General features: G+C 38.6%; 1 protein-coding gene across 2 annotated transcripts in view; it reads left to right on the forward strand.

Annotated features, from left to right (window-relative positions):
• Positions 1-25,789, forward strand: part of ec (echinus) — a 323,237-nt gene that overhangs the window by 229,817 nt on the left and 67,631 nt on the right. Inside the window, exons 1-2 of one of the 2 annotated variants that reach the window (XM_065233560.1) lie at positions 2,348-2,443; positions 16,612-16,704. In XM_065233560.1, the coding sequence (XP_065089632.1) occupies positions 2,399-2,443; positions 16,612-16,704 (138 nt within the window). In that variant the 5' untranslated portion in view covers positions 2,348-2,398. Of the gene's footprint in view, positions 1-2,347; positions 2,444-16,611; positions 16,705-25,789 lie in introns of those variants that run through there. The other variant, XM_065233557.1, reaches the window with a different exon arrangement.

Below are 25,789 nucleotides of genomic sequence, written 5' to 3' on the forward strand. Positions count from 1 at the left end.
TGCATATTAAAATTAAACACCAGCTAAATTCGAGGTCTGAATCTGAAAAAAAATATGCCTAATTTCTGCTCTGTAATTTAAAAATTTTCATTCAAATAATTCAAATTAAACAGCTTGCCTGACACTAATAGTGGTAAGCAAGCAACACTTCCGCCATCATTGGTAGTTTCCGTTCGAAGAAAATCTCCCAAGAACAAAGGCCTCAGCATTAGAACTTCTCACCGAATTGACTTGCAAATCTTGTTGTACGCAAACCACCGCCATCGCTGACCACACAAAGCTTCTTTCCTCTTTTACTCCACTGCCAAATTCAGCGGAAAGGAAATGCTCAACAGTAACATCATCAACATCGTAGGTAACGCTCAAACAATAAACCGATGCAAAGAAAGCAAAAGCCTCGATTACATGTGCAAAATTTAAATAACCACCTTGTTGTCGTTTTTTTTTCTGCGGGAAGGAAGCCCCGAAAAGTAACCTCCCGTTCGAGCATAATGATAGTCACGACCATCTCGGGCCGAAGAATACCTAAACATAGATATATGCTGAACAGTCTCGTGTGATTCAAGCGGGATATGGGAAAGAAAGCGAATGAAATTTAAAGCCACCAAAGCCTAAGCTACTGTAACATCAGCAATAGTCATCGTCGTCGGTTGGGACCTACGAACCTACGGAGATCAGCTCGTGCAGATTAGGTGGCTTGGTTGTACCTAGCCACAAAACTCTTCAAAGATGGTGGACGCTGGTCGTCGTCAAGAGGTTAGATGCGAGAGGCTAACACTCATACAACCTTTCCGAACCACTACTACCAGAGAGTGAGGCTCGATCATTCATCGTAAGTAATGGAAATAACATCAACAGCAGCAACAGCTAAGCCTATAGCAGAGAACTATAATTTTCAACGTTCGTCGGTTTTGAAATCTCAGGCATTTAAATCGCTTGACCCCCTGGAGCTATATAGATACTACCAGTGTCTGTGCCTCGTACAAGACGAGATCCACCGAAGTTAGCAGTGTTACCTTCTTTGGTTTTGAATTAAATTTTGTTATTATAAAACTGTTCTTTTATACTCAATCCAACCGTTTTAAATGTGCCTAGAATATGGATTATAATTAAGGTAATACTAAAAGTTGCCTTAGAAGCATCTGGCACCCCTGAAATTACTTCAGTATTCATGCTACCAGGTTGCTCAATCCCATTTCGTATTCTATGCTCAGCCGAAGTTTCAACCCGAGCAGGGCCCGAAGAGCGAAAGCTTCCATCTTCGGGTCCGGCCCGAAGAAAACCGGTCACCTGCATTGTTACCTGTGTGTTCTGTTCCGCGCGAAGGTATGTTGCGTCTATGCTTCTTACTCAGTACCGAAGTCGCCAACATAAACATAAGACGTGTGTGGGACCTCGCTGCGCGAGTTGTTTTTGATGGTTTTCTGCTTGTTTTTTGTTTGAACCGAGTGTAGCAAAGAGTGTGAGCAAGAAAACGCGCGCGAGATTTTGCCGATCGCTCCTAAATGCAGGCAACGAGAGTGCACGGACGACGGTTGTGATTGCGTTGTTTACTTGGATCTAGTGATTTCAACGATCGAACTGCGTGGGTGATCGAACCTCCACACGGCCACCAAATTTGATTGGCCCTGAAGATTCGAAGACCTTAGGCCGTAAACAGTGCTTCTTTGCGGTGATGCATGACATAATACGTCGGAACATCCGGTCATTTTTCAACAGCTCATCTTTTTTTTCGGCAACCTGAGCCCCCGCTTATTTAGTGGTTACGGTTAACCAGCGACCTGAAGAAGGCCTCATGTGAACCACGAAAAAACGGAAAATTAACATAACGCATGTGAATGAGTAATAAAACTCATAAACGCGTGACAGTGTAGAACGCCGTAAACAGAAGTTAGAAACAGGGAACAGAATAGTAAGGGGGAAGACAAGTGCACCGGTCGACAGCAAGTGAAAAAAGTTTCGGAGGGTTCTGCTGTGCAGTGAATCGATTATATCTCGACCCTCAGATCTGTGCTTCTCTCTAGACGGTGATGAAGAAGGATCGTTCTGACCGTGTGTAAGGAAAAAGTGAATCCAGGAAAGTCTTCAAAAAATAAAAGCAGGTGTTGAATGTACAATACACGACGAAAGACGAGGGTCAGATGTGAACCATTTTTGTTCTGTTAGTTTTGTTCGCATTCGAAGCAACCTGCAGATGTTTGAAGAAACGACCGTTGTCAACATGGAGGAGGACAGCCAGCCTACACGGATCAACCTGACGTAGGATTAAAGCGACCACCAGAATTAATTCCTGCTGTATTCAATTATCGCCTTTGGGGCTTCCCGCCCTGTACCAATGCTAGTAGATTAATAAAACCGATCCCATCCACGAATTAAACCACTTGGAAAACCCACAAAAATGCACAACGTAGATAATATTGGTGCTTTCTTCCAGACCTGCAAGGTAAATATCACCTTTCACCTGTCGTTTTTCTGCGGGATAATCTCATTTCCCCGCTAGGGGGTAAACAGATAAGCTCATTTAAATCTTCCGAGGAACCTCGTATGTAAACGCGCCGCCGTACGCACAGATCACATAAACATCACCCAAGCGAACGCAATACATGCTGAGCTTGAAAGAAAAACGCTCTCAAGAAAACAAGATGGCCGCCATCTTTGGTTTGCTTGCTGCTGCTGCTGGCCCCCGTCTTAAAGATCACGATTTCCTACGGCGGGTGAGCGAAAGGCCAAGCATCCCAGCAAGCTTCCCCTGGTGTTGTGTGCCGGTCGTAGAAGCAGCATAGAAGGCGACGAGGAAGCACGCGGGTGGCGAACGTGTTTTTGTTCGGTCGAGTAAGGGGTGCCATTTTTCTTGTTTTTAGAGCGTTTCGCTTGTTTTGATCGGGTCATACATGCGAGCGCGTGGGGGTGGGTGGTTGCTATTGGATTCTTGTTCGATTGCTCCCGTTGAGGTGGTAGTGAGTTGTTTACAAACAATGAGTTATGCTGATAGTATTCGACACTAACACTGAGTAAATTCACTGAAATGATGGTAATGATTTGGTATCGATTTATTAGTTACATTACTGTCAACCCTCCATGGTTTAGTATTGAGGAAACCTTTTAGTTAGGAGTATTTCAATTTTATCAAAGTACAAATAAATTAAATTATACAAACTTTCTAGGTTATGCATATTTTCTAAACAGATTGAGCAGACTACTAATACTTATCATCAAAGGAACCACTATGCCCACTATTTGCCCTTATAGTAATATATTATGGATATACAGCTAAATAAAGCTTCCGAACTTTATATTACCCGTATAACAAGCATATATTACAAACAGGGCAAATACCGGACTAGTTGAATGATTGGGTTGCTTGTCAAATTCCATATACACGTAATTACTAATAGTGTTTCTCCATATAATAAAGCATTTTGAATTAAAATTAACATTCAGATCTAACAAATTGCAGAATTTCAATGTTTTCGTTGGAAATTTCAATAAATGTTAATTCATAGTAGTAAAGTAAAAATAAAACTATTTAACAAACATTTGATCGCTTTTAAAAACGTGATCAGGCGTGAGAATAAATTGCGCTTAACATTGTTAATAGTTTGATAATTTGGCTCATTCAAACTTGACTTTATACCAACCGCAATCCTCACCAATTTCCATTTGATAGCACTTGAGGACCCCCTGTTTGTGACTATAATGTTCACAAGATTCATGAGAATTGGATTTTAAGATCATCAATTTTATGTAAATTATTCAAAAATCGCTCAACTGTGTGTTTGCTAATATTAAATAAAATCCTTCTGCATCATCTATTTCTACTTTGATTCCTTGCAGAGACCTTATTCTCGTAACGTTTCTCAATTCCACAAGTCTAAATATGAAGATTTTTTTCAATGTACGTAGCTGTAAATTGAACAGGTTGTTCACAGCGGATAATCAAAAAATGTCTAAAACGTACATATCTATACACCCTTGTAAATTTTGCGATTTGTACTGTTCACATTGCGATGTGATATGGGAAAATGGGTTCTGCAAGAAAACACCTTAACTACAGAGGTAATGCTGACTCGTGCAGTTTAGCCTCTACAGTGAGGGTTGTCGTACTACTGTACTAATCACTTTTGTGGGTAAAAAACGGTACCTTTTCGATCCAACGTCTATTCAGTCAGACGTCCATTCACCAATTGTCCTTATACCAAACGGGGTTTCATCAGTCTTTTCCAATTCAATTCCATTGCGAGCAAGGTCACTAGAGCTAACTAATGTTTGTTTGATAATTGAGTAGGGTTATGGGGTGTAAACAAAGCCTATATTTTAAGCCTGCCGCTTACCAATAGTATTATGAGAATCATTCAGTCTCGAAAATCGTGTAAAACTAATTTAAAACTATAGTTTTAACCATTGACCAGCCCCGTAACGTGGGTAGATCACCTTTTCGTGGTACGTTACGGGATGTAAGATCTACCACCGATTCCTAGTCTTGACTATTTCAAACTAGGAGAACAGGATTTTTCAGTAATCAAAGGAACACTTCTTAGTCCTTGTTACTTTTTATGCCTTGTTGATAGTGATAAGTCCTCGGGTTGCCTGGACCGAGGATTATCTTGAAACAAGGAAAAATGAGTTAGTTAGTCTTCATCTATGTGATTCCTAATCTTCTATTCGTTGTTCCCTGGTTTGAAGTGGTTAAGACTAGGGTTCTGATGCATGGTCACTATCGGTGTCATTCCTTAATTTTGTTGCTAAGGAATCCAATTTTGACTGACAAAGGAGCGCGCCTTTGGAGGGTGTTCCAACACTCCGAAGGGTATAAATAGCGGAACCTTTCAATTAGAATCGATTCCTTGCGATGAAGGCAAGAATGACAACTGTATCAAAACCGAATACTTCATCATTTTTCAATAGTGATGAAGTAATACGACATGCACTAAACTAAGGACACGGGATATACTACAATAGATCAAATTACTGGTCGCAGTAGTTTTATGTCCCGAACAGAGGAAAAAAAAACCATTGACCAGAGAGTTCAAGGGGCTATCCATATACCACGGGGACAGTTTTTGAGATGTTTTAGACAATCATTCATTTATTTATTTTTTAATTTGTACGAACCGAGGACACTCACCAACCTCTCCTAAACTGTACCACACAGACAACTTCCAAGTCAATATGTTAGAGAACGTTTATGCTACAAAGCGCTGATAAATCGCTAATAAAAAGCTAATGATCCCTATACAGTAATGACCCGATTTTGTCAGCCCTCCACGCATCGCATTTTTCAATAATTTTACGTAATTACAAATCTTTCTCATTCATCTACAAGATCGATGTTTAAGGTGTTCTTTGGTGCAATAAGACCACTGAAAAATCGCATGGGTGTTCGTAGAACATTAGAAACTGCTTTCAAAAAGAGGGCTGACAAAATCGTATTAGCATAAACCCTATACATCCAAAAGCTAAATAAGTGGACTTTTTGATAACATATACTGGTTCTCCGATTGTTGGAGATTGATTAATGAGAGTTTTGACTGCAGTCTGGCGAACTCAAGCAGCAGTTTTTAAGTGCCCAGACCACATAGCCAAAACTCTCATGAATGAGTAGGTACTGTTCCTATAGTTAACTCATATCCAGGTGATCAATAATACTGCCCATAAAAGCATATCAGTCAAGGGGTAGGTCACTCCGCACACCAATTTTGGGTCATCTTTTTTGTCAGTGTGCCGCAAGTATGTCGATTGTGCCGGTCATAGAGCAAGCTGCGATTGTTTGTAAAACACCCATCCCGGCATTTCTGACACCTTGAATGTTTTGGTTTGAAATCGCAAGGATAAATCGGATTGAGGATGACGCGGGAAGTGGCGAGTGTGCGAAATTTCGGTGTTTTGTGATCCATAGGGTAATAAAAGTCCTGTGTTTTATTGTTTTATAATGGCAAACCAAATGCAAAGGCAGACCAGAAACCTAGCCTTTCGGCCGGAAAGAGTTGGAACCGGTGGGGAGAATTGTTGGAGACCAACTATAGAGGGTGATGAATAGACTTCTTTAGTTTGTTTTGTGGGAATTGCAGCATTATTTGAATTAAGGGTACTAATGAGGTCTGATCAACTGCCTCTTTCTCTTGAGCGCACTCTTGAACCTACATTTCGTATTTAGATCTATAAGTGAACTGCTGGTCTGAGTTCCTCTGGTATATTCAATTAGAAGATGTTTCTGAACATACAGTCAAATAGCTCGTAATGTTCTGAACAACTTCAATGACAGTTGTCCAGCAGTGGTCCCATTTTATTTACAACAATCGAATGCCTACGAGATTATGCCGAAGGTATGCTGAAAATGTGCCGATGGATGTTCCCAAGCTATGCCGAATATAATTTCGGCACAATGTGCTGAGTTACTTACCCCTTGATATCAGTCCTATTTGGAAAATCAGCATGCCGAGAAAAACGCTGTTGAAAATTTATTTGTCCATTTGGATGGGACAACCTAGTTTTGGTATTTTTCACGGTATTTTCTGAACAAAGCATGTAACTGTTTGTGCACAGTGTAAAATGCTGGAAGTTTACAATTGATTCTTATGGATAACTCATTGCTGACAAAAATCCTTATGGGACTGTTATGCTTTTATGGGCAGAAGAATGCTAAGCTTAAACAGTCGTAGAAAAATATTTTTTGGTCTCTGTGCTCGGTCCATTTCATCCACGCACCCCTATGTCTGTTGTGTGATTTTTTCGCTTTTGCTGCCCCCTCGATAGAGTTGACATTTTGCGCTTTTTTATCAAAACAATCACACACAAAATAAGTTGTTATATATGTATGTTATATTATTTTGTAATTACTCGATTAATAAGTAATCGTTTATTTTTGTTCGCTGTGCTCACATTTTTCCACCAATGCGTGTTGAGAACATGTTTGAAATGATGAGTGATGATCCGCTGGAGAATTCAATGCTTACTTAGCATGATATAACCGATTAAAAATATTTGATTTTTCGGTTCGTTAATCGATTTATTGATTATTCGAATAAAAATCGAACACTACTAGATGAATGTGATATGTCATTTTGACTTTCAACGTCAAATCTCGATGAACACATTATTTGATAAAGGAGGTTCTTATCTAGCGTTCAAAACGTCAAATACAACAGGGAAAGATTTTGCAACTGAGTTATTGACGAAAGAGAAAGTCGATGAAGAGAATAGATCAATGCAGATAGGACCTTTTGACATGTTTATCTAGAAATATAAAGGCCGTTCATAAATAATGGGACAATTTGAAATGGACCGGGGCAAATTACAAATTATGTCCCCAAGGCAACCGAAAAAAAACACGAGTACTGACCGTTGCTACTTATTTGCCATTTGGATAAATAGAACTGATGTGCAGCAAATAAAGCGTTGGTAAGCTTTATACTAGCCAAATGTCAGCCCTTTGAAGTCAAAGACCAATTTTGCGAACTTGGTACTCACTGGTAACTAAATTTTATGCATTATTTAGAAGCGAAATTATTAATTAAAGGATATTTGCTTTCCTTTGAAAAACAATAATGCAGGCCGAGGCAGAGTAACTTTCATTGATTTCACATGCATGTTATAATCAATGGGTAAGATCAATATATATTCAAGTATTTTTGTATTAAAGTGTGTACAAATGTCAGCTTGTATTGATTGTAGGATTTTTTATTTAATTCGTTTTCGATTTCAAGCAGCCATGGACGTGAAAAGGAAGGATGTTATAAATCGCAAAAATATAAATGGAACTTCACATCTTGTACTTAAAATGATCATAATTTCCAATAAACCAGCTTGTTCAGAAGCAAAAAATGAACAATAGCCTAACGGGTGTTCAATAAAAAATGAGAATTTTTTCAGTCATATAGCTAGCGAAAAAAAAATTTTTTTTTCGTCGAATTCAGTATTTTCTATTAAAAACATTCTTCAAAGAAACGTCAATGAATATTGGAGAAGGGGCCCTAGTCAGCCGTACGACGCAACTTAGTCGCGATGCTCTCACAAGAGCGCTGGACGGCACTGAAATCATTCTCATTTTTTATTGAACACCCGTTAGTGGAAAGTAGAAATTGAAAATTAAAAAGTTGCTATAGAATTTTTTGTTTCACCGGTGAAACCGCAAAAAAAAGTCTACATTAAATTGAAAAGTTGCTACAGAAAATTCAAAACTAGCAATAGAAAACATATGTCCGAGACATTAAAAATCTTGAATTTAATGTGAATAATAGAAGAATTAACTTATGACCATTCTGGAATCCAAGATGGTAGCACCTAGATGGTGTATGAAACTATAGAATATGAGATATAACTGTCCATAGAAAGCCGTGGGGCTTGGCAATTAGATGCTGAAAATCAATGTTCATTGTCGCTTTGTAATTAAAGATGGTACCTTCCGGTTTTTTAAAGCTTCAAATATCGTAAAATAGGGTGAAGTTGATCAACTGTTCAATATTTAATTCTCAACAAGCCTGTTGCATGATATTGTTATAATTTGTTTTGTATTTTATTAAGTAGTTTTAAATAGTGCTTTTTGAACCTTTTTCATAAAAAACGATGCATTCTACCTCTCTGAATGTACAATTTGGTGGAAGTGATGAAATATGCAACTTTTAACTGTTCCTGAAAATTCGACCATAATCAATATTTATTCTGCTGCTGTGTTCAGCGAAACTACTTATTATACTAAATGTTGAGTCCCTGAATTCGAATCTGCAACCAGATTTGGTTAAAATTGAATATGTTTCACTGTAAAACATCGTCGCTAATACACTACCGTCATCTATTGAGCACTCAGTGAGGGGTAGTACGCTCAACAGATGGTGGTAGTGTTTAAACATCAAACGCAAGAGAATTGACTACGTGTGGCACTCGGCGGCAGTACTACCGACAAACCGACATGACACTTAATTTTGCCTTCTGCCCGAAAATCGTAAACGGCCGATTTAAATGTGCAGTGATTCGAACTGTCAAAACCATAGGATTTTTTGCTCTAGATAAAAATAATTTGTCCATATTAGATCAGACACGAACCAATTTATAACTTGTGTATGCTGGTTCATGGCTTGCTAAATTTTTCCCGCGAACACGGAGCCAGATGTCAATAGTGTGCTTTTGCCAGAAATTTTATGGTTTTTGCTATGGTCATTCATGTCGGTTTGTCGGTGGCAGTACTACCAACTCAAGACCAACAATTGAAATGGCCTTAACTCCATTTTGTAAACAAACCTTGTAAGGCCATTTTCTAGCGAACCGAAACCTTCATTCGCAAACCTAAACCACAATCGGGTAGAGGAGAATTTCCCCTACCTGTTCATTATGTTGGTTTGCCTTTCCGGACTTCGGTTCGCGAGAAAATGGCCTTACAAGGTTTGTTTACAAAATGGAGTTAAGGCCATTTCAATTGTTGGTCTTGAACTAAGAAAGATTCAAATTTACATTTAAGGGGGTATTCCCAATCTTTTGCCTTTTTTCGGCCTGTTTTTCAATTAATTTTTTTTCAAGGAAAATGAATAGTAATGCGCCTAACTCTTTGGGATTCTTGTTTATTGAACATTAAAGTTTACAAATAAATTTTTTTCGACATAAAAAAAGACATTATTGACGTCACAAAATGGCGGCAAACAGACCCCTGTTCGCCGCAAACGCCTGGACGGGCGAAGACTTTTCTCTGGAACGGCTTCATCTGAAACAGATTTCGTGATGAAATTAATAATCTGATAAGATTCTCTGGAGCTTCTCCCGTTGGCAGCAAAAAATCTTGAAAATTAACAAAATGGCGGCCATATGAAAAAACAGGCGATTTTTAGCCCGCTTTTTTGCAGCTTTAAGGTGCTTCAAACAATGTTAAATGTTAATATTTTTGGCTGAACGTGGGAGAAGCTCCAAAGAATTTAATAAGGAACAAAATGCGCAAAGATTCAAGTCAATATCTCTTATAGTTTCTGAGAAAAATCTTCGCCCGATAAAAAAAATGTGGTTTCGAGAAAAACGCGTTTAAAGTTTTGACTTTAGTTAAAACCATTTGGGGGTTCTTACCATTAGTCAGCTATGCCTGGACACCGAATTCGCTGATCGGAAAACGGCTTGGGGGGATGAAAGTTTATAGTCTAAAGTACAAAAAAACGTGAAAAAAAAAATTTGATTTTTTGAAAAAAAAGATCGGGAATACCCCCTTAAATGCATTACCGATGAACAACATGCGAGTGTTATGTCAGTTGTTCTGTGCATTCTAACAATGATTTCAAGAGGAAAACTGAATTTAATTGCCTCGCTATTTTGCGATAAACTATACAGTTTTTTTTTCGCAAACTACAGCCTTTGATGAACTTTAAGCACCATATTCTTCTGCAGCGAACACATATCAAGTAGAGTAGATAACTACTTCGGCCTAATCGCTCATTTTGGACCTATCGAGCAGAAAACATCAAATAAATCCTTGATTTCAGAGTTAACAAGTCAAATAGGCGTTTGTTACAATACTTTAGTTCAAAAGCTACCGAACGAAGTCAATGTGAACGCGTGATATGAATGTTTAAACCCAGTATTCTCAAAAACAAAATAAGCGCTCCGACCGAATCCAATTTTATCTTCATCCGATAGGCCGAAGTGAATTCAATGCCGTTTGAATGGCGTTTCAATGCGTTAGGCCGAATTTTGATTCCATAGGCCGAATTTAGCATCCGTAGAGTTTGGGGTCAAGAAGCAGTGTTAGATTTTTAACAATATCTCAACAATTTGATTTTCTTTTTCAAATCTTGCGGTACGCACGGAAAGGTAAATCAATGTAGAAATCATCTGCAGTGGAAACATTCCATTTTGTGAAAAAAATCCTCTCGAAAAATAGAGGCCTGGGTAGTGCATAGTAGGCCCAAAATTATAATGCAAACTTCTGAAGTTTCGGTTTTATCGCGGTAATAATTTTTTTCTCGGGATTTATTTGAAGCGTGATATAAGATGAAACCCACCAAATTTATCATTTCAACTACTGTCCATCGATCCAAAAATGAAAACTCAATTGTCAAATATGTTTCTACTACATGTAATGTATTCGTTCGATGTCCATTATGCAAATCATAACAAAATTATTGCTGTAATAAGCTTCTCAATGCAATTTTATTTTTTTTAATTGAAGACAACATGTCAAAAATTAAGAACATATGGTTTAGTCAACATTTATGGGTCAAAATACAATACCGCTGCGCTTGAACAAAGATCGCCATTATTATTTAGGATGGAATCTTTGCCGCATACAAATTCAATTGGGGCTTTTTTTTTTTTTTTTTTGCATTTGTATAAGAATGCAACGTAATTTACTGTGGTGCGTTAAACTGAAGAGCCCTTCAGGCGAAATCAATTGACAACAAATCTTGCACGATAATTGATGGAAATAAAAGTTATTTTACTACTAGTACTACTTTGGTGCGTCTTCTAAACATTCAAACTCGGGTTTTTTTTTTCATCGGATCATTTCAGAAAAAAAGCTGTCGTCATCTTATGTTAAGGGGCAAGAGGAATAAAATGGTGACAGCTTTTTGCAACCTTAAATAATTCGACGGATAAAACAGCGATCGATTATTTGGGAAACACACCAAAGAAAATTGAACCTTAAAAGCTGCCAGATCTGTTGGTTAGGTAAGATTAAAAATGTGTTTGTAAATGTATACAAACACCAATATTGGAGCCTTTGGTAGTAGGGAATTTAAATTGTTATAATGATACTTGTTCTGTCACTTACGTCTAAGTCTACATAGGGTTGAGTGGTGGTGGTGTGGTGCTCATACCCATTTTTTCAATGGCTGTATCATTTTTCGATGGTCATATTTTAAGTTTAATTTTGCGTATTTCTCAATCATTTCGGCTATACATTCGTAATGCAAAATGAAATTCAAGCTGGGGTTGTTGCATCATAGAGATCCAAGCATCACGTGCTGCCACATTTTGGCCATCACTGAGTTAGATTATATATTCTTCTTCTTCTTTGTTTGCATTTCAAGCTTATTTCTTATCGCATATTAGCTTATTGCGTGCTCTCAATTTAGTGTTCTAGATGCACTTCCACAGTTATTAATTGAGAGCTTTCGATGCCTGTACCATTTTTGCATTAGTATAATTGTGTGGCATATGGTATGATTGTACTACTCTATGCCCAGAGAAGTCGAAAAGAGAGCTTTCGATGCCTGTACCATTTTTGCATTTCCACCAATCCCAAATAATCCAAACATAACAGCATCGAGTATTAGGACATTTAACATTTCACAAATCGTCAAAAAGATATAGCAAAATTGAAAGATGCGTCGTCTATAATTGATGTACATTATAAATAATAGATGCCCTAATACACTTCCCTGGGGCATGCCAAGGTTATTCCCAACAGGACTAGAAACTTAATCATGTAGTACAACCCTTCTATCACGCAAATAGTTTTCAAACTATTCCTATTCCGTCACAACACATTGAAACGCCATTGAATTCACTTCGGAATACGAATGAAGGGAGACAAATTGATTCGTTAGGAGCACTTCTTTTGGTTTCGAGAGAAGCGGTTGTAAATATTCATACTATGCGTTCTAAAAGGTTTTTGTTTTGAAGCGTTTCAACTAAACTATCGAACCGAACGTATGATTGATTCGAGCATGTCGAAATAATTAAAATATTTGATGTTTCTGTTTAATATGACGTAAATAGTCACTTCTGTCGAAGTGGTTCTCCACCCTTCATAAAGTTTAGCTTAGAATTGAATTATTTATTTCCGTAATAAGATCATACGGTCCTGTTGAAGGATCGAAAAAGTGTAAACAGCTTTATGTGACCATTCTTCATGAAATGGAACTGCAGTTTCTGTAGCCATGAATATCTGTTTCCAAAATTTAATTGCATGATTTGCATATAAGATAGAAGTAATAAATTTGGCAATCAAAGCACGTTTATACTTATATACGAGAATCAAAATGAAGCATAGCTGCTGAACTAAAACAAATGTTTTTTTTTAACTTTATTATCGTGATTTTAAGCCGTAGGCTAGTTCATCACGTTAAAAATCAGAAGGTCAGGCTTTTTGCCTGCCTCGAAAGAGAGGTTTCAATTTGACACTAACGTGACGTACAATTGGCTCTAATTACCCGCCGAAAAAGACAGACAACATTTTAAAAACTTTATGTAAAATGAGAATTACAACAGATATGTGGTGAGGAATGGGTGCCCGAACAAGGTGGAAACAGTGCCCCGTCTGGCAGAGATACAGTAGAAATGTGAAGAGAACAAGATCAGAGCAGCCAATGACGAAAGGACTAGATTTGGTTGTACAGGTGAGCATCCTTCAGGAAAGCGATCACTGCAGTCAACGTCAAGGTTTCGGTACCAAGTAGATTTCTGACGTTTTCCCGGGAGTCCGTGTTGCTCGCGTAGCCTCTGAAACTCCGGGCCGACACATAGTACGTGTTCCATCGAGGCTGGGATGCTGCAAATTGGACAAACCTGTCGGAAAGGTGTCCCACTGAAACTGCAGGAAATCCTCGCATGGCTAGTCCGGAGTCAATAAATGATTCGCTGGTCCTTGTACTTGTGGCAGTTCAGCCAGGGTCGTATAGTTTCCATAATCTTTTTCAGGGAAGTTGTCCGCGACTGGAACCATTCCTGCTTCCATGATAGTATTGGTGATCCAACGCCTGACGTCTAGGAGGGGTACGTTCCGGGTGTCCGGGAATCCCCGTAAAGACGGTTGAAGGTGGGGAGTACCGTGTAATGGCTTGTATGCATGGGTGGCTCGGTGCTTCGCCTTCCAGCGCCTGAATGAAGGTTGGTTGATCTGTCGGAGTGATGACTGCATCGAGGATAGCTGCGGCTTCTGCGAAAAAGACGGATCACTCCTCCGGTAGACTTTGACTTGTTTCAGTGTTCGGTCCTGCCACTCCGAGACCAACTCCAGCCCGCAACCACAATCCGTCCGTAAAGCGGTGAATGTGCCCATGATAAACCGACCTGAAAAGCTCTGCAACAGCGGCAGAGTTATCTCCGGCTTGGAATCCTCTCTTAATCCGCTTATCTATTTTGATAACGTTAGATCGCCAACTTTTCTCTCCATGCCAGTGGACTCCGGCTGCAGGCTCTGTTACCTTCGTTGAGGAGAAAGACCCAATGGTTCTCGGATGTCTTCGCGGCGAGGGCTGCGGCTTTCATAACAATGGCTGCAGCAGATCGATAGCGGAAAACAAATGTTTTTATCATATCTACATAAATTCTCAAATTTCATTGATCATTTCTTTGATGACATATTCAGTCAATTTTGATAAAATCTGCGCCTCGCAGTTAAGTTAAGACGTATATAACACTAAGCAAAATATTTAACTCATACTCTCAGCAGCAAACAGATTTTCAATATATTAAAAAGAAAACCCCTCAATAATAGCGTTTTTTGCTGGCAAATGTTTTAAAATAGTTTCGAATTGGTTTGGATGACATTGTAGATAGCAAATAATGAAATGCAAATGCTACAAATGTGTGGGTTCTCCTGCATGCAATGCAGTTTTATGATGCTTGGAAGGATGCACTGATAGTACAACTAGTTTTAAATAAGGTTTTAAGATGTTTTCGTGTATACTACTTTAAAATAATTTAAAAACTTTAATGATACTTGGAAGATTGATGATTCTGCCGTAAAAAATCTGTGGCTTCTTCATTTTATCCAAATCATCCAGATACTCTTAAGGGCTGTTCATTAACTACGTAGACAGGTTTTTGAGATTCTTGTCCCCCCTCCCCCTGCGTAGACAATTGCCCATACAAAATTTTAAAATTTGTATGGGCCGTGGATAAGTGTCAACCTTTCCTCCCCCTAAACTGTCTACAAGACTGATGCAAAATTTGACTTTTTCACTCCACAGTGCTGAAATGGTTGCAAATCGGGTCCTGATTAGCCTCCCAAAGTTACAACTCATTTGGTTAGAAACAGACTTCGCACAAGCCATTTAAAGTTTACATGTAAATTACTATGGGAAATCTCAACTTTTTGTTCATTGTCTTTTTCCATATTGAGCTGCGAAACAGTTCGATAGCCATTCTTATAGAAAATTTTCTCAACTACAACTTTGCTCAAGATTGTTTCTAGGTAAAACGAGACTGGAAAAAGTTATTAATTATTTAAAAGATTGCTAAACTTATGACATGATCAAGCAGCTGCTCTGTAGGCAACACTGTATTTTACAGTGTGACATAGTAGCCATGAATTTTGTGTCCTATTCAACGCCCCAGAAACACCAATGTTGCCTGCTGAGCAGTTGATTGAACATGATCATAAGACATCAGCGCATTGAACCATTGATAACTTTCGATCCTTGCATTTATTCTAAAAGTGGTCTTCAGAAAAGTTGTAGCTACAAGTACATATGAATTTTTTTGAAGCAGACCGATATGGTGAATTATTAGATAGACATGAACAAAAATCTTGGTTTGTGCCATCTCAGTTTCTCACCAAATGGGTTCAAATTTTGAGAGATTAGTCAGGATCCGATTTGGAATCGTTTAAGTATTGTGGAGCGAAAATTTCAAATTTTACATCACTCTACTGTCTACGTAGTTTATCAACAGCCCCTTATCTGGCTGTTCACCTATCTGGGCTGGGGGCAGGTCATTAGACCGAAGTCCCATAGGCCAAAGAACGATAGGCCAAAGAACGATAGTCCAAAGAACGATAGGCCAAAATTTTAATCCATTTAAAATATGAGCACTTATTTCGATAGATACTGTAGTTTTGAATTTTAGCACTTGAGTTTTGTTTTCGACATGATTGAAATGCATCCCCTTGGATGTAATATTAAAATCTATTTTTGCTGTGCAGTGATGGGTCAAAAATAGAAGCAAATGTATTAAACAAAACAGAATACATGAAAGCTACATTACTGATCGTTCCCCCACATTTCTAACAGGTCACAATCCCCCAAAACTCAACAAACCTGCCAACCCTGCCACTGCGCAGCATGACCACGAAGGGCTGATCATTCACGCTAACTCGCGACATGGAAAAGAAGCAAGAAAGCAACAAAAAGAAAAAGCTCATTTCGCCTCGGGAGCTGAACTTTCCTCCTCTTGCTATCTCAGCTTCATCAGCTATTTCATCTCTGCCTCCTCCTTCTCCTCCAACGAATCGCAATACCGCATCCATATTCATAAATGTTTAAAGCTCTGCGTTGGTTGGCCACCCTGACGTCATAACCGACCGTTTGCCTTCGTAAAGAACGTTTTCCTCTTTGTTACGTTTTAAATCTCCCAAGCCTTCCTCCCACTGATTTGCCATGGAGTTTTGGGTCGTTCGTTCTATATAGGCTTCGAAGCCCGCCGCCCGTTGATGGCGTGGGTTGATGTTACGCTTCAAGCTACACACGAAACGATACCAATTTGAGTCGCATTGTGCATGCAACGAGTGCACTTTTCCGTACTGCACCAACGAGTTACTCGTTTCAAAATGCAACACTTTGCATCGGTCGAAAATCTGTTAATTTACGTGCAAATTATGTATACATTTATATCGTATTTTAAACTATTTCTAACGGTACCTGGATAACCATCAGCCTGCTCACTTGCTCTCGTTTCTTATTTTTCCCGTTTCAGGTCCTCTGGCATCTGGATGCCTTCCGACGATCGTTCCGCCAGCTCCAGAACCACGTCTGCGGTGGGCAGGACTGCATTTTCTGCGCCCTCAAGGTATGTATTCCAGCCCGTCAAAAAAAAAATGATGACGAACAAATCAATTAATCTCTCATGGACAACCGAAAGCACTGGTGGACATCATCAATTTTTTTAAAGGTACTCGTAGGACCGCCTCGGTGAAGGTTCGCTAGAAAGCGATCTGATAGTAGTGGTGGAGCTGTCGTGACGATTTATTGCTTCATCATCGGAAGACGGCGATGTCGTTTTGGACATTAGAGATGTTTTTCCGCCCTGAACGAGAGGTTCAAACAATCTGCCGATTTCGGCGCAAGGGCATAAAGAGAGTTGAACGAAATTAATCTGCTGCAGATTTCTGGTTTTTCGGCCAAGATCAGGTGGTCCCAAGCGGAACGTTTAATTACTTGAGGCACTCTTAGAGAGGGATAACCTAGCGCTGCTGTCGCTTGATCGATGGACTTTCACTTATCGGACTCGGTCCGGTAAAGTTTCCGCAGGAGAGAAGCATACAGCTGAGTTTGTCATCATCATCGGATCGAAAGAAAGCACCATGACGCGAGTAGTTTTGGCAATGCTTGTCACTAGGCAGGGATTTTGTTTTGGCAGATTCGGTTATGTTCGGTAACGAATAGGTCAGACAGCTGACACCGCGCACTGCTTGATGACAAGTGATTTTTTTCATCGCATGGTTGAAACACCTGCGAGCGGGAATAATGGAACTTGAAAAAATGGAAAGCTCCATTCATTTGGGGCTGGTTTATGTAATTTTACGAATTTAATAACCGATTCAGGGTGGATGAATTTTGCATTGCTTGAGTATGTGTACAATGAATCGTATGAATCGTAGCTGCATGATCTGTAAAGTTGACAAAACTATAAAATGCTAGGATGTCTAATCCTGAGAGATTTCCTGTTGAGTTTAAATAGAATTCATTATTCGAGAAGAAATTTGGGAGAATAGTACTAGCGAAAATCGTCGGTATTTGGAGCAAAACTTAAACTGAAATCCTTTCGATCATTCCAAGAAAGAGCTACCCAACTAACATTTTCAGCTTTAAGCCAATTTTTCGAGCTTTTTGCTGTAAAGTAGCTGAAAAAAGCTGCAGATATAGATACAAGCAGAAGCTAGCAAAATAGTTTTGGAGAGCATTTACTCAACTTTTTCACAACCATTACTCAATGTGTCAGTCGCACTGAATAATAGCAGCCAATTAAACCCTTACGTCACTTCTATGTCAATATAAAAAAAACAAAGCTAATAAAGTGAATATATTACTCATTTGATGGCTTCTACACAACCAACCACTCTTGCTGAATAACATAAACATCATCAAAAGTGTTGTTTCAACAACTAAACAATTTGTACTCAGCTAATAAACTGTGTAAAACGCTGCTTTGGAAGCATTTTTAGACGTGTGCAGTTTTGCAGCTTTTACTCTGCTCCTTTACAAAGCTGAGGTAACTAGTCGAGAAAAGTAATTCATGTACACTATTATTAAGCCTCTATTCAGCGATATTGTTGTACAAAGTCATGTAGATTATTTTACGACAGTTTAAAGTGTTGGCGTAGTGAAGTTGGTAGTGTCAAGGTTTTGCCAATGCGGTCGTCTCGAGTTTGATTCTAGGTTTCTCCGGTGATGTGGTGGTGTGCTTATAACTAATTTCGAATAATTTGATTCTCACAGCAAAATAAACTCAATCAATTCCTCCAACAAAAAAAAAGCGTAAACAAAATTTAAGCCGGCTTCAAGAGAAAGCTGAGTAGTGATTATTGGATAACCGGGTAAAGGTTGAATAAGCGCCTTTCAAGTTTGCACACAACTAAACAGCAGGATAACAGCTGTTTAGAAGCGTAAATGGAACTGCAATAAGAGTTTGTCTAAACCGCGTCACAACAGCCATAAGTAGCTGACTAAGTTTGCCAGATTTGCTTTGTATAGAGGTTGAGTAAAGGTTGCCTCATATCGTATAATGTTTGAATACAGCTTGAGGCTTTATAAATGAAATTGAGTAAATTATTAGTTAAGTAGTAAGTATAAAGATGTCTTGGAGAATTAGGCAAAATGTTAAAAGAAGATGATGTGCAGTGGGTCTTAAAGGGATCTTTTCAATTTTCTCCAAAAACTCTCTAATTGAAGTTTCAGAAAATTACCACCTCAAAATTTCAGATATATTTAGGGGAAATGTCGGCTTCGGCAGTACCGTTACCTATTATCGTCAGGGGGTAAATGAAGTCTTAGAGTATTTATTTTACTGCAGAACGATGCTCTGGAACACGATGCACCTTCATCCCAAAAATCAGCATCGTAGGACTTCGTTTACCCCCTGACGATAATAGATATACAGAAGTGCCGAAGCCATACTCTTCTCATAAAGGGAAATTCCGGAGAAAGTTGAAATATCATATGTTGATCCAAGTTGATATCTTAGAAAGTTGGTGATGAATTTAATACGTCCTACAAAAAAAAGGATCGCTTGAAAATCATTGAACCGATGATGTGCAAAATCTTTTTTCTCGGTGATAGCTTAACCTATTTGAGTGCCACTGGTTCCATTTGCTTTATATCGGACTCCCATGGATCCCTTTGATTTTTATCCCGAAATGAACAGCACAAGGCTAAGCTACGTGCTTTAGAGAGCGAATATAACTCTATGCATGTGCAATGCTTTCGCAGCTACATCCATCGCACTGAAGCAAGTCTGAAACAGGACCTGAAACTGTTTTGGGCTTATGTGAAAAATCGGAAGTGGACCAGTGGTCTTCCTCAACATTTTCGTTATCAGGGAGAAACAGCTGAATCACCATCAGACGCTGCAAACCTGTTCTCGTCGTTTTTTCGGAGTGTGCAAAGTAATAACCGACCACCTTCGATTGAATCGTACTTGACCAGTTTGCCGCATTGCGACTTGAACGTGACAGTTTACAACTTCTCTCTTCATGATGTTCGCACTAAACTTGAGTCCATAGACACTTCGAAGGGAGCAGATCCTGATCATTTACCTCCAATCTTTATTAAACAATGTGCGGAGTCAGTTGCCTTACCTGCAAGTATGCTTTTCAATAGATCGTTAGTGGAAGGCATTTTTCGTAGTGAATGGAAGACTGCAGCTATCACTCCCATTCACAAAACTGGTTGTGTTAACGATATTGAAAATTACCGTGCAATTCCCATTTTGAGTTGCTTTCACAAAGTTTTGGAAAGTCTTATCCAAAGCTGTACCGTAACGTCCATCATGTGATATCAGAGAGTCAACACGGATTCGCAAGGAAGCGGTCCACAACAACCAACTTGATGTGCTACGTCAATTCGCTCGTGAATAGTCTGGAAAAGCGTCAACAGGTTCATGTTGACTTCTCCAAAGCATTCGACAAAGTTCCACACGCATTGGCTGTGAAAAAACTCAAACGTATGGGATTCCCGGAGTGGCTTACTCGGTGGATTGAATCATACTTATCTGACCGCAGTGCTTTTGTGCGCCTTGGTGGATCCTGCTCTGAAAGGTTCTCTATTACTTCCGGGGTAACTAAAGGTAGTCACTTAAGACCACTACCTTTTCGTACTGTTTGTGAACGATCTTTGCGTACTCATCAAATCACTGACGTATATGTTCGCTGATGACCTGAAATTCTTTCGTATAATCGCCTCTATGGTAGAATGCTGTGCTCTTCATTTGGACATCGACTATCTTCTTGAATGGTGCTCATTGAACGGAATGGAAGTCAACATTCGCAAATGAAAAGTTATTTCATTCAACCGATCGAGGATAACTGCAATTTTCGAGTAGAAGATGTTTTCTTCAAATGTTAAACGAATGTCATCAATGAAGGATCTGGGTGTAATTCTTGACAGCAAGCTGACATTTACCGATCACATAGCAGCAACAACCGCCAAAGCCTACGCGATACTTGGATTTATCAAACGCAACACGCAACAGTTCGAGGATGTCTATTGCCTTAAATCATTGTATTGTTATCTGGTGCGAAGCATACTGGAATATGGCGTTCTAGTATGGGCACCTTATCATGTCACGCTTTACTTTCGCATTGAAAAGATTCAGCGAAACTTTGTTAGATACGCTCTACGACTGTTACCCTGGAATAACTCGGTTGTTCTTCCCCATACGAGAACCGCTGTGTTTTGATTGACCTTTGCACATTGGCGGCTAGGAGGATACTTCTGCAACGGCTGTTCATATTTGACGTTCTGAACAACAATATTGATTGTGCTGAACTTCTTATTATTATTAATTTATTTGATAAGGCTCAATCTAATTCACTTTACTTTAGCCAAGGTTTCTTGTTCACTATACAATACATCTTAAAACTATAATCAAAAGGTACAACACAATAAACATTTTATCTTCCGCTATCCAATAAGCCTCCTCTACCAGAACGGGAGCCGCTCCCAGTGGTTTACCTGCATGGCAGATTCGCCAACGAGGGTCAGAGCACTTCCATTGTAGCAATGGACGCAAAACGTGGTCAGCACTCACACATTCATCACGAAACGGTTGCTTTGCAAAGTCGACGACGCATCGACTGAAAGAACTGCTGATGAAGAACAATGAGGAGGACCACACAATGGTTGCTACCGAGTAAACAGACGATCGCGTGACACACATTGAGAGTTTTCTACTTCTGTCGACAGCCAAGTGAACACTGTGCTGAACTTCTTGGCAAACTTAATTTCAATGCTCCGGTTAAACAGACACGCCAGAATGATCTTCTCCGCATTCCTCAACTTCGAACACTCTACGGGCAAAATAATCCGCTTGATGTTTGTTGCCAGCGATTTCACGAGTCTCGTGACAACTACGATTTTAATGTATCTAAAAACGTTTTTAAAAACAGGATTAGCTCTAGTTTAAGGAATTAGGCTGTCTGTGCGTTTTTTAGACAAGTAAAAATAAATAAATAAAATAAATAAATAAAACACTTGGTTGGAGCAATATCAACCTGATAAATCAACCTACCTGTGAGCTATGACATATGCTTTTCTCGGGGGATATTGAATAGCTGCATTACATTTTCTGATCACTATCGCAAGGGCATCCGAAACGTGTCTGAATGTTGAGTTTGTGGTGTAGACCAATGAGTTAATTGAAGTTGGTGTTGAGCAAAAGCAACTAAAAAATAAATACAATGTTTACATGTAAGCAAATGATCTTAAGGTCCCGCACGCAACCTCAATGGAAATTTTGCCCTACCAGATGGTGGTGTTAGATTGCGTGAGCAAGCTAGCTGTTTTGACAATTTGGCGATTGAAGTCATGAAGTTCTTGAACTAATTACAAATGCAACTAACAACTAATGCATTCATGTAGTTTCAGATTGGCTTTTGAAGGTTTATTTGGTTTTACATTATTTGTCATCAAATAGTAGTGGATTACAAGCTTAGGGAACTTCTCCAAGTGGGTCGCAACCCGACCAGAAAGAATGATTAAGATTATATTATTTTGTTCCGCAGATTTTTGTAACAACGGTTATTATAATGTTATAAGTTTCTAACATAGCTTGTTACAAAATTACACGTTAGGGTAAATACTACACATCAAGGTTACTGATATTCGCTTCATTTCACTTATATTCGTTCATCGTGTGCGACGTTACTCGAAGCATCGGTATATCAGCAAAACTCTTGAATGATGTGGATGCCCACATAAAAGCAAATCGTAAAGAATGCTCGATGAGTGAGGAGTGTTAGTGCCGATGCACCACTCAAACATTCGGGCTGCGTGCTCTTCTTCTCTTCATCGTTCGCATCGCGAGCGGTGGAGAGCGTTCTTCGTATGCTGTAGTCTTCATGACCAGCGTTGCCAGGTCATTTTCAGAAAAATCTGGACCAGGTAAAATATTAAATCTGGAAAAATCTGGAATGCTCCAAAAATCCTCTTTTAACATAATGCCAATCTCCCGTAAAAATAGGTCAGTATGATCATCTAGACTTTAAAGTACAAGAATGGTTATAAATTACATTTTTAAATAAATTAAATTAAGCAAATAACTTGTTAGCATTGCTAAAATCATCCAAAAGTTGAAAAGTATTGACACAGTGTGCCCAAAAAGTTCAAATATCCATTACGCAGCATTTCAAAAATTGAGTTAAATGTGGGTAAAAAACAGCAGAAAATATGGTTAGAATGGATTTTTAAACTGTAACTTTTTTAAAAGAATGAGAAGCAAAGAATCAAAGAAATTTGATGGGATGGATTTTTTGAACTAATAGTCGATTTAGTCCTTACTATTTGATGCAGTACCAGAATTGAAAGATTTTATTAGTTCTAAATAATTCTGATATTACTCTGAGGTTGATCAGATTTACAGTTTAATTCTTGACATCATACAACACACAACACCCAGCAGACCAGTAGTATTTTGAAGCAAAATTCACCGGGCTGAAGTGGGAATCAAAACCTAGCATCGTGGAACTCACACACAGTTTACCTAAACTACGGGTAACTGCACTATTCAAATGACCATTATGCCAAAGAATAATTTTATTATATTACTAAAATGAAAGTCTGATAGCTTTAAGTTTGAAGTCTCAGGATCTTACAATGATTCTTGATTCCGGAATTTATATTTTTCCGGCGTCCCTGGTCTGAATTTACTTGGAACTCTTTACAGGATATCTTCGCCTTTTTTAAGTTCAATTCGAATTATCCTAGAATTCCATCATATTTCTTTTCTAAATTCCCCTAAAATAATCTTGAAGAATTTAAACTTTTCCAGTAACATTCTAAGAGTTCTTAGCATTATCTCTTGTAATCTCTTATAAATCACTCTCTAATCCCACAACTCCCTCAAATTGGCAATAATTCCCAAGAATTGGCTCAATTTTGTGTCCATTTTTCTCTATGAACTTCTTAAAATATTCTTAACAATTTAGTTGGTACACTCTTCAGAATGACCGTCAAACTCTTCTCAGACTTATCCGATAATTCCCTTTAAACTGCTTGGTAGGTAAGGTCAGAATTGTTTTGAAATCCTTTTCAGTATTACCTTAGTACTCAAGTACTTTGCCAAAATGGTTTTGAAAGTCGCCCAGAAAATGCGATTAAAAATTTAATTAAAATTAATCTCCATAGAAACATTGGACAGAATTCCACTGAAATTATTCTCACGATTCGTATCAGCATACTCCTTAAGTTTCATCATAAGAATTTTCTATGATTTCTCTTCCGGATTTTATTTCCTTTATTGACAAAAACTTTAATGCAATTGTCATCAGAGTTGACAAGACAATTGACACCGTCTTCAACAGACTGAATATTTAACACTAGACAACGGACAACACACCACACCCATTAGACCAGTAGAGAAATTTTCAGGTTGCCAAAATTTTCACCGGCTGGAGCGGGAATCGAACCCTCAATTCGTGGCACTCACAATACGCCTAAATGATGGGTGACGCCACACGACCCCGAAGCCCACAAAGATGGATGTAATTCTACTCAGAAGTAGCTTGAAATTCTCTTTTGATTTCACATCACTCGCATCACACTTAACTGTGAATTATTTTCAGAATTACCTTAAAAAAAAGGATTGGCTTTTTATTTTTATTATTAGAGGATAAATCAATTGCAGTGATATTTTTAAAGCAACATGTTTAAAAAATCTGGGAAAATCTGGAACATTTAAAAAAAAAATCTGGAAATATATGTGGTCTGTCTGTGTATCTGGCAAGACGACTAAAAATCTGGAAAATCAAGACACTCGTAATCACAAGCAACCACACAAAGTCTTGTTCATGAACGATAATAGCAATGATGCTCTTCATGAAGAGGATCAATCCAGGTGTATTCTTCTACGGGTGGCATCGCTCGCGAAAAACGATTGTTAGGATCGTGTTGCTGGAAATTTGAGAGTGAGTTACCCATGCTCCATGGGTGCATGTGGTCACTCAGTGAATGAAGGGAAGGGTGGGAGAAACAAAATAACACGAATTGCTTCGTCAATATAAGCGATTGCTGCTGTTCTTCTACCGCGATGGGAAAATAATCCGATCATCGCTTCAGTGCGATAATCAGTAACCTTACTACACACTTAAAAATGCCTAATTTTACACTTGAAGTAATCCATCTTTGACATAAAGGACGAGAAGCAAACAAGCATGTCATGTAAAATTAAGTGCCCCGAGACTGAAAAATTCGAAAGTACGTTTGATTGAGCTGAATTTTGCGTCTATTATGAGTCAATTTTATGTCAAAATTGACGCTCGTATATGTCAGTCTCAGAGAACCTAAATTTACATCTTCTAAGTATGTAAACAGGGTATAAACTGTTTTTTTTTTCAACACATTTTTTGGTAAAATATGTTTGAGTGTTTTTCTATTTTTGCTCGTCAGCAGAATAATAAGATAGTTAATTCTCCATACCAACGGATTGATAATCAATTTAAGCCAGAAGAGCTGCCGCCGGGATTTGAAACCAGTCATTTGAAAATCTTGGGTTGAGAATGTAGTCGCACCTTTGCCTATCTCAACCAGTGCTGAGATTGGTCATAGTCATTGGCAGACTTTCTCGCGATACGACAAAATTGTTTTTCAAATAGTCACTGACAGAACCTTTGTCAAAATCTCATTCATTTTTTCGTTAATGACAAAGATTCAGTAGTAACAAAAAGCGAAATTTTGTGCATTCTGAGTCACATCCATGCTATTCAAGCAGTTCAGGACGTTCACTTTAACGGCTCCATGTAATTGTTTTGGTCAAGTCATTTAATTTCAATTCAAGTTTAGCTAATAAAAAAATCTGCGCATGTTCGTCACTGACAGCATTTTCACTGACAATTGACATGGATTGCCTTGACGATGACTGTTAGCTCAAATGAGTGACCAAAGCAGAATTTTGAATATCGCCGTGTAAAGGGTGTCCCACATCAAATTGTATCACGGAAAAAAACGCTATAGAAAATTATCTAGTTGACCGGTCCTTTTCAAACTTTCAGACAATAAAATAAAACCCATTGGTAAGCTTTTGGCATACTTATTTCATTCAACTTCAATACCATAACTCCACCCTCTTGGTTCTGTACAATATCTGGCTAAAGCTTCTTCTGTACGGAAACCCACTTTTTCTAGATGTTATCCACAGATTTGACCTCCTTGGGATGCTTCCG

The sequence above is a fragment of the Ochlerotatus camptorhynchus genome, unplaced genomic scaffold, assembly GCF_037179485.1.
Source record: "Ochlerotatus camptorhynchus isolate MF236.1 unplaced genomic scaffold, CSIRO-AGI_Acam_v1.1 ptg000404l, whole genome shotgun sequence".
In the NCBI taxonomy this organism is placed as follows: Eukaryota; Metazoa; Arthropoda; class Insecta; order Diptera; family Culicidae; genus Ochlerotatus; species Ochlerotatus camptorhynchus.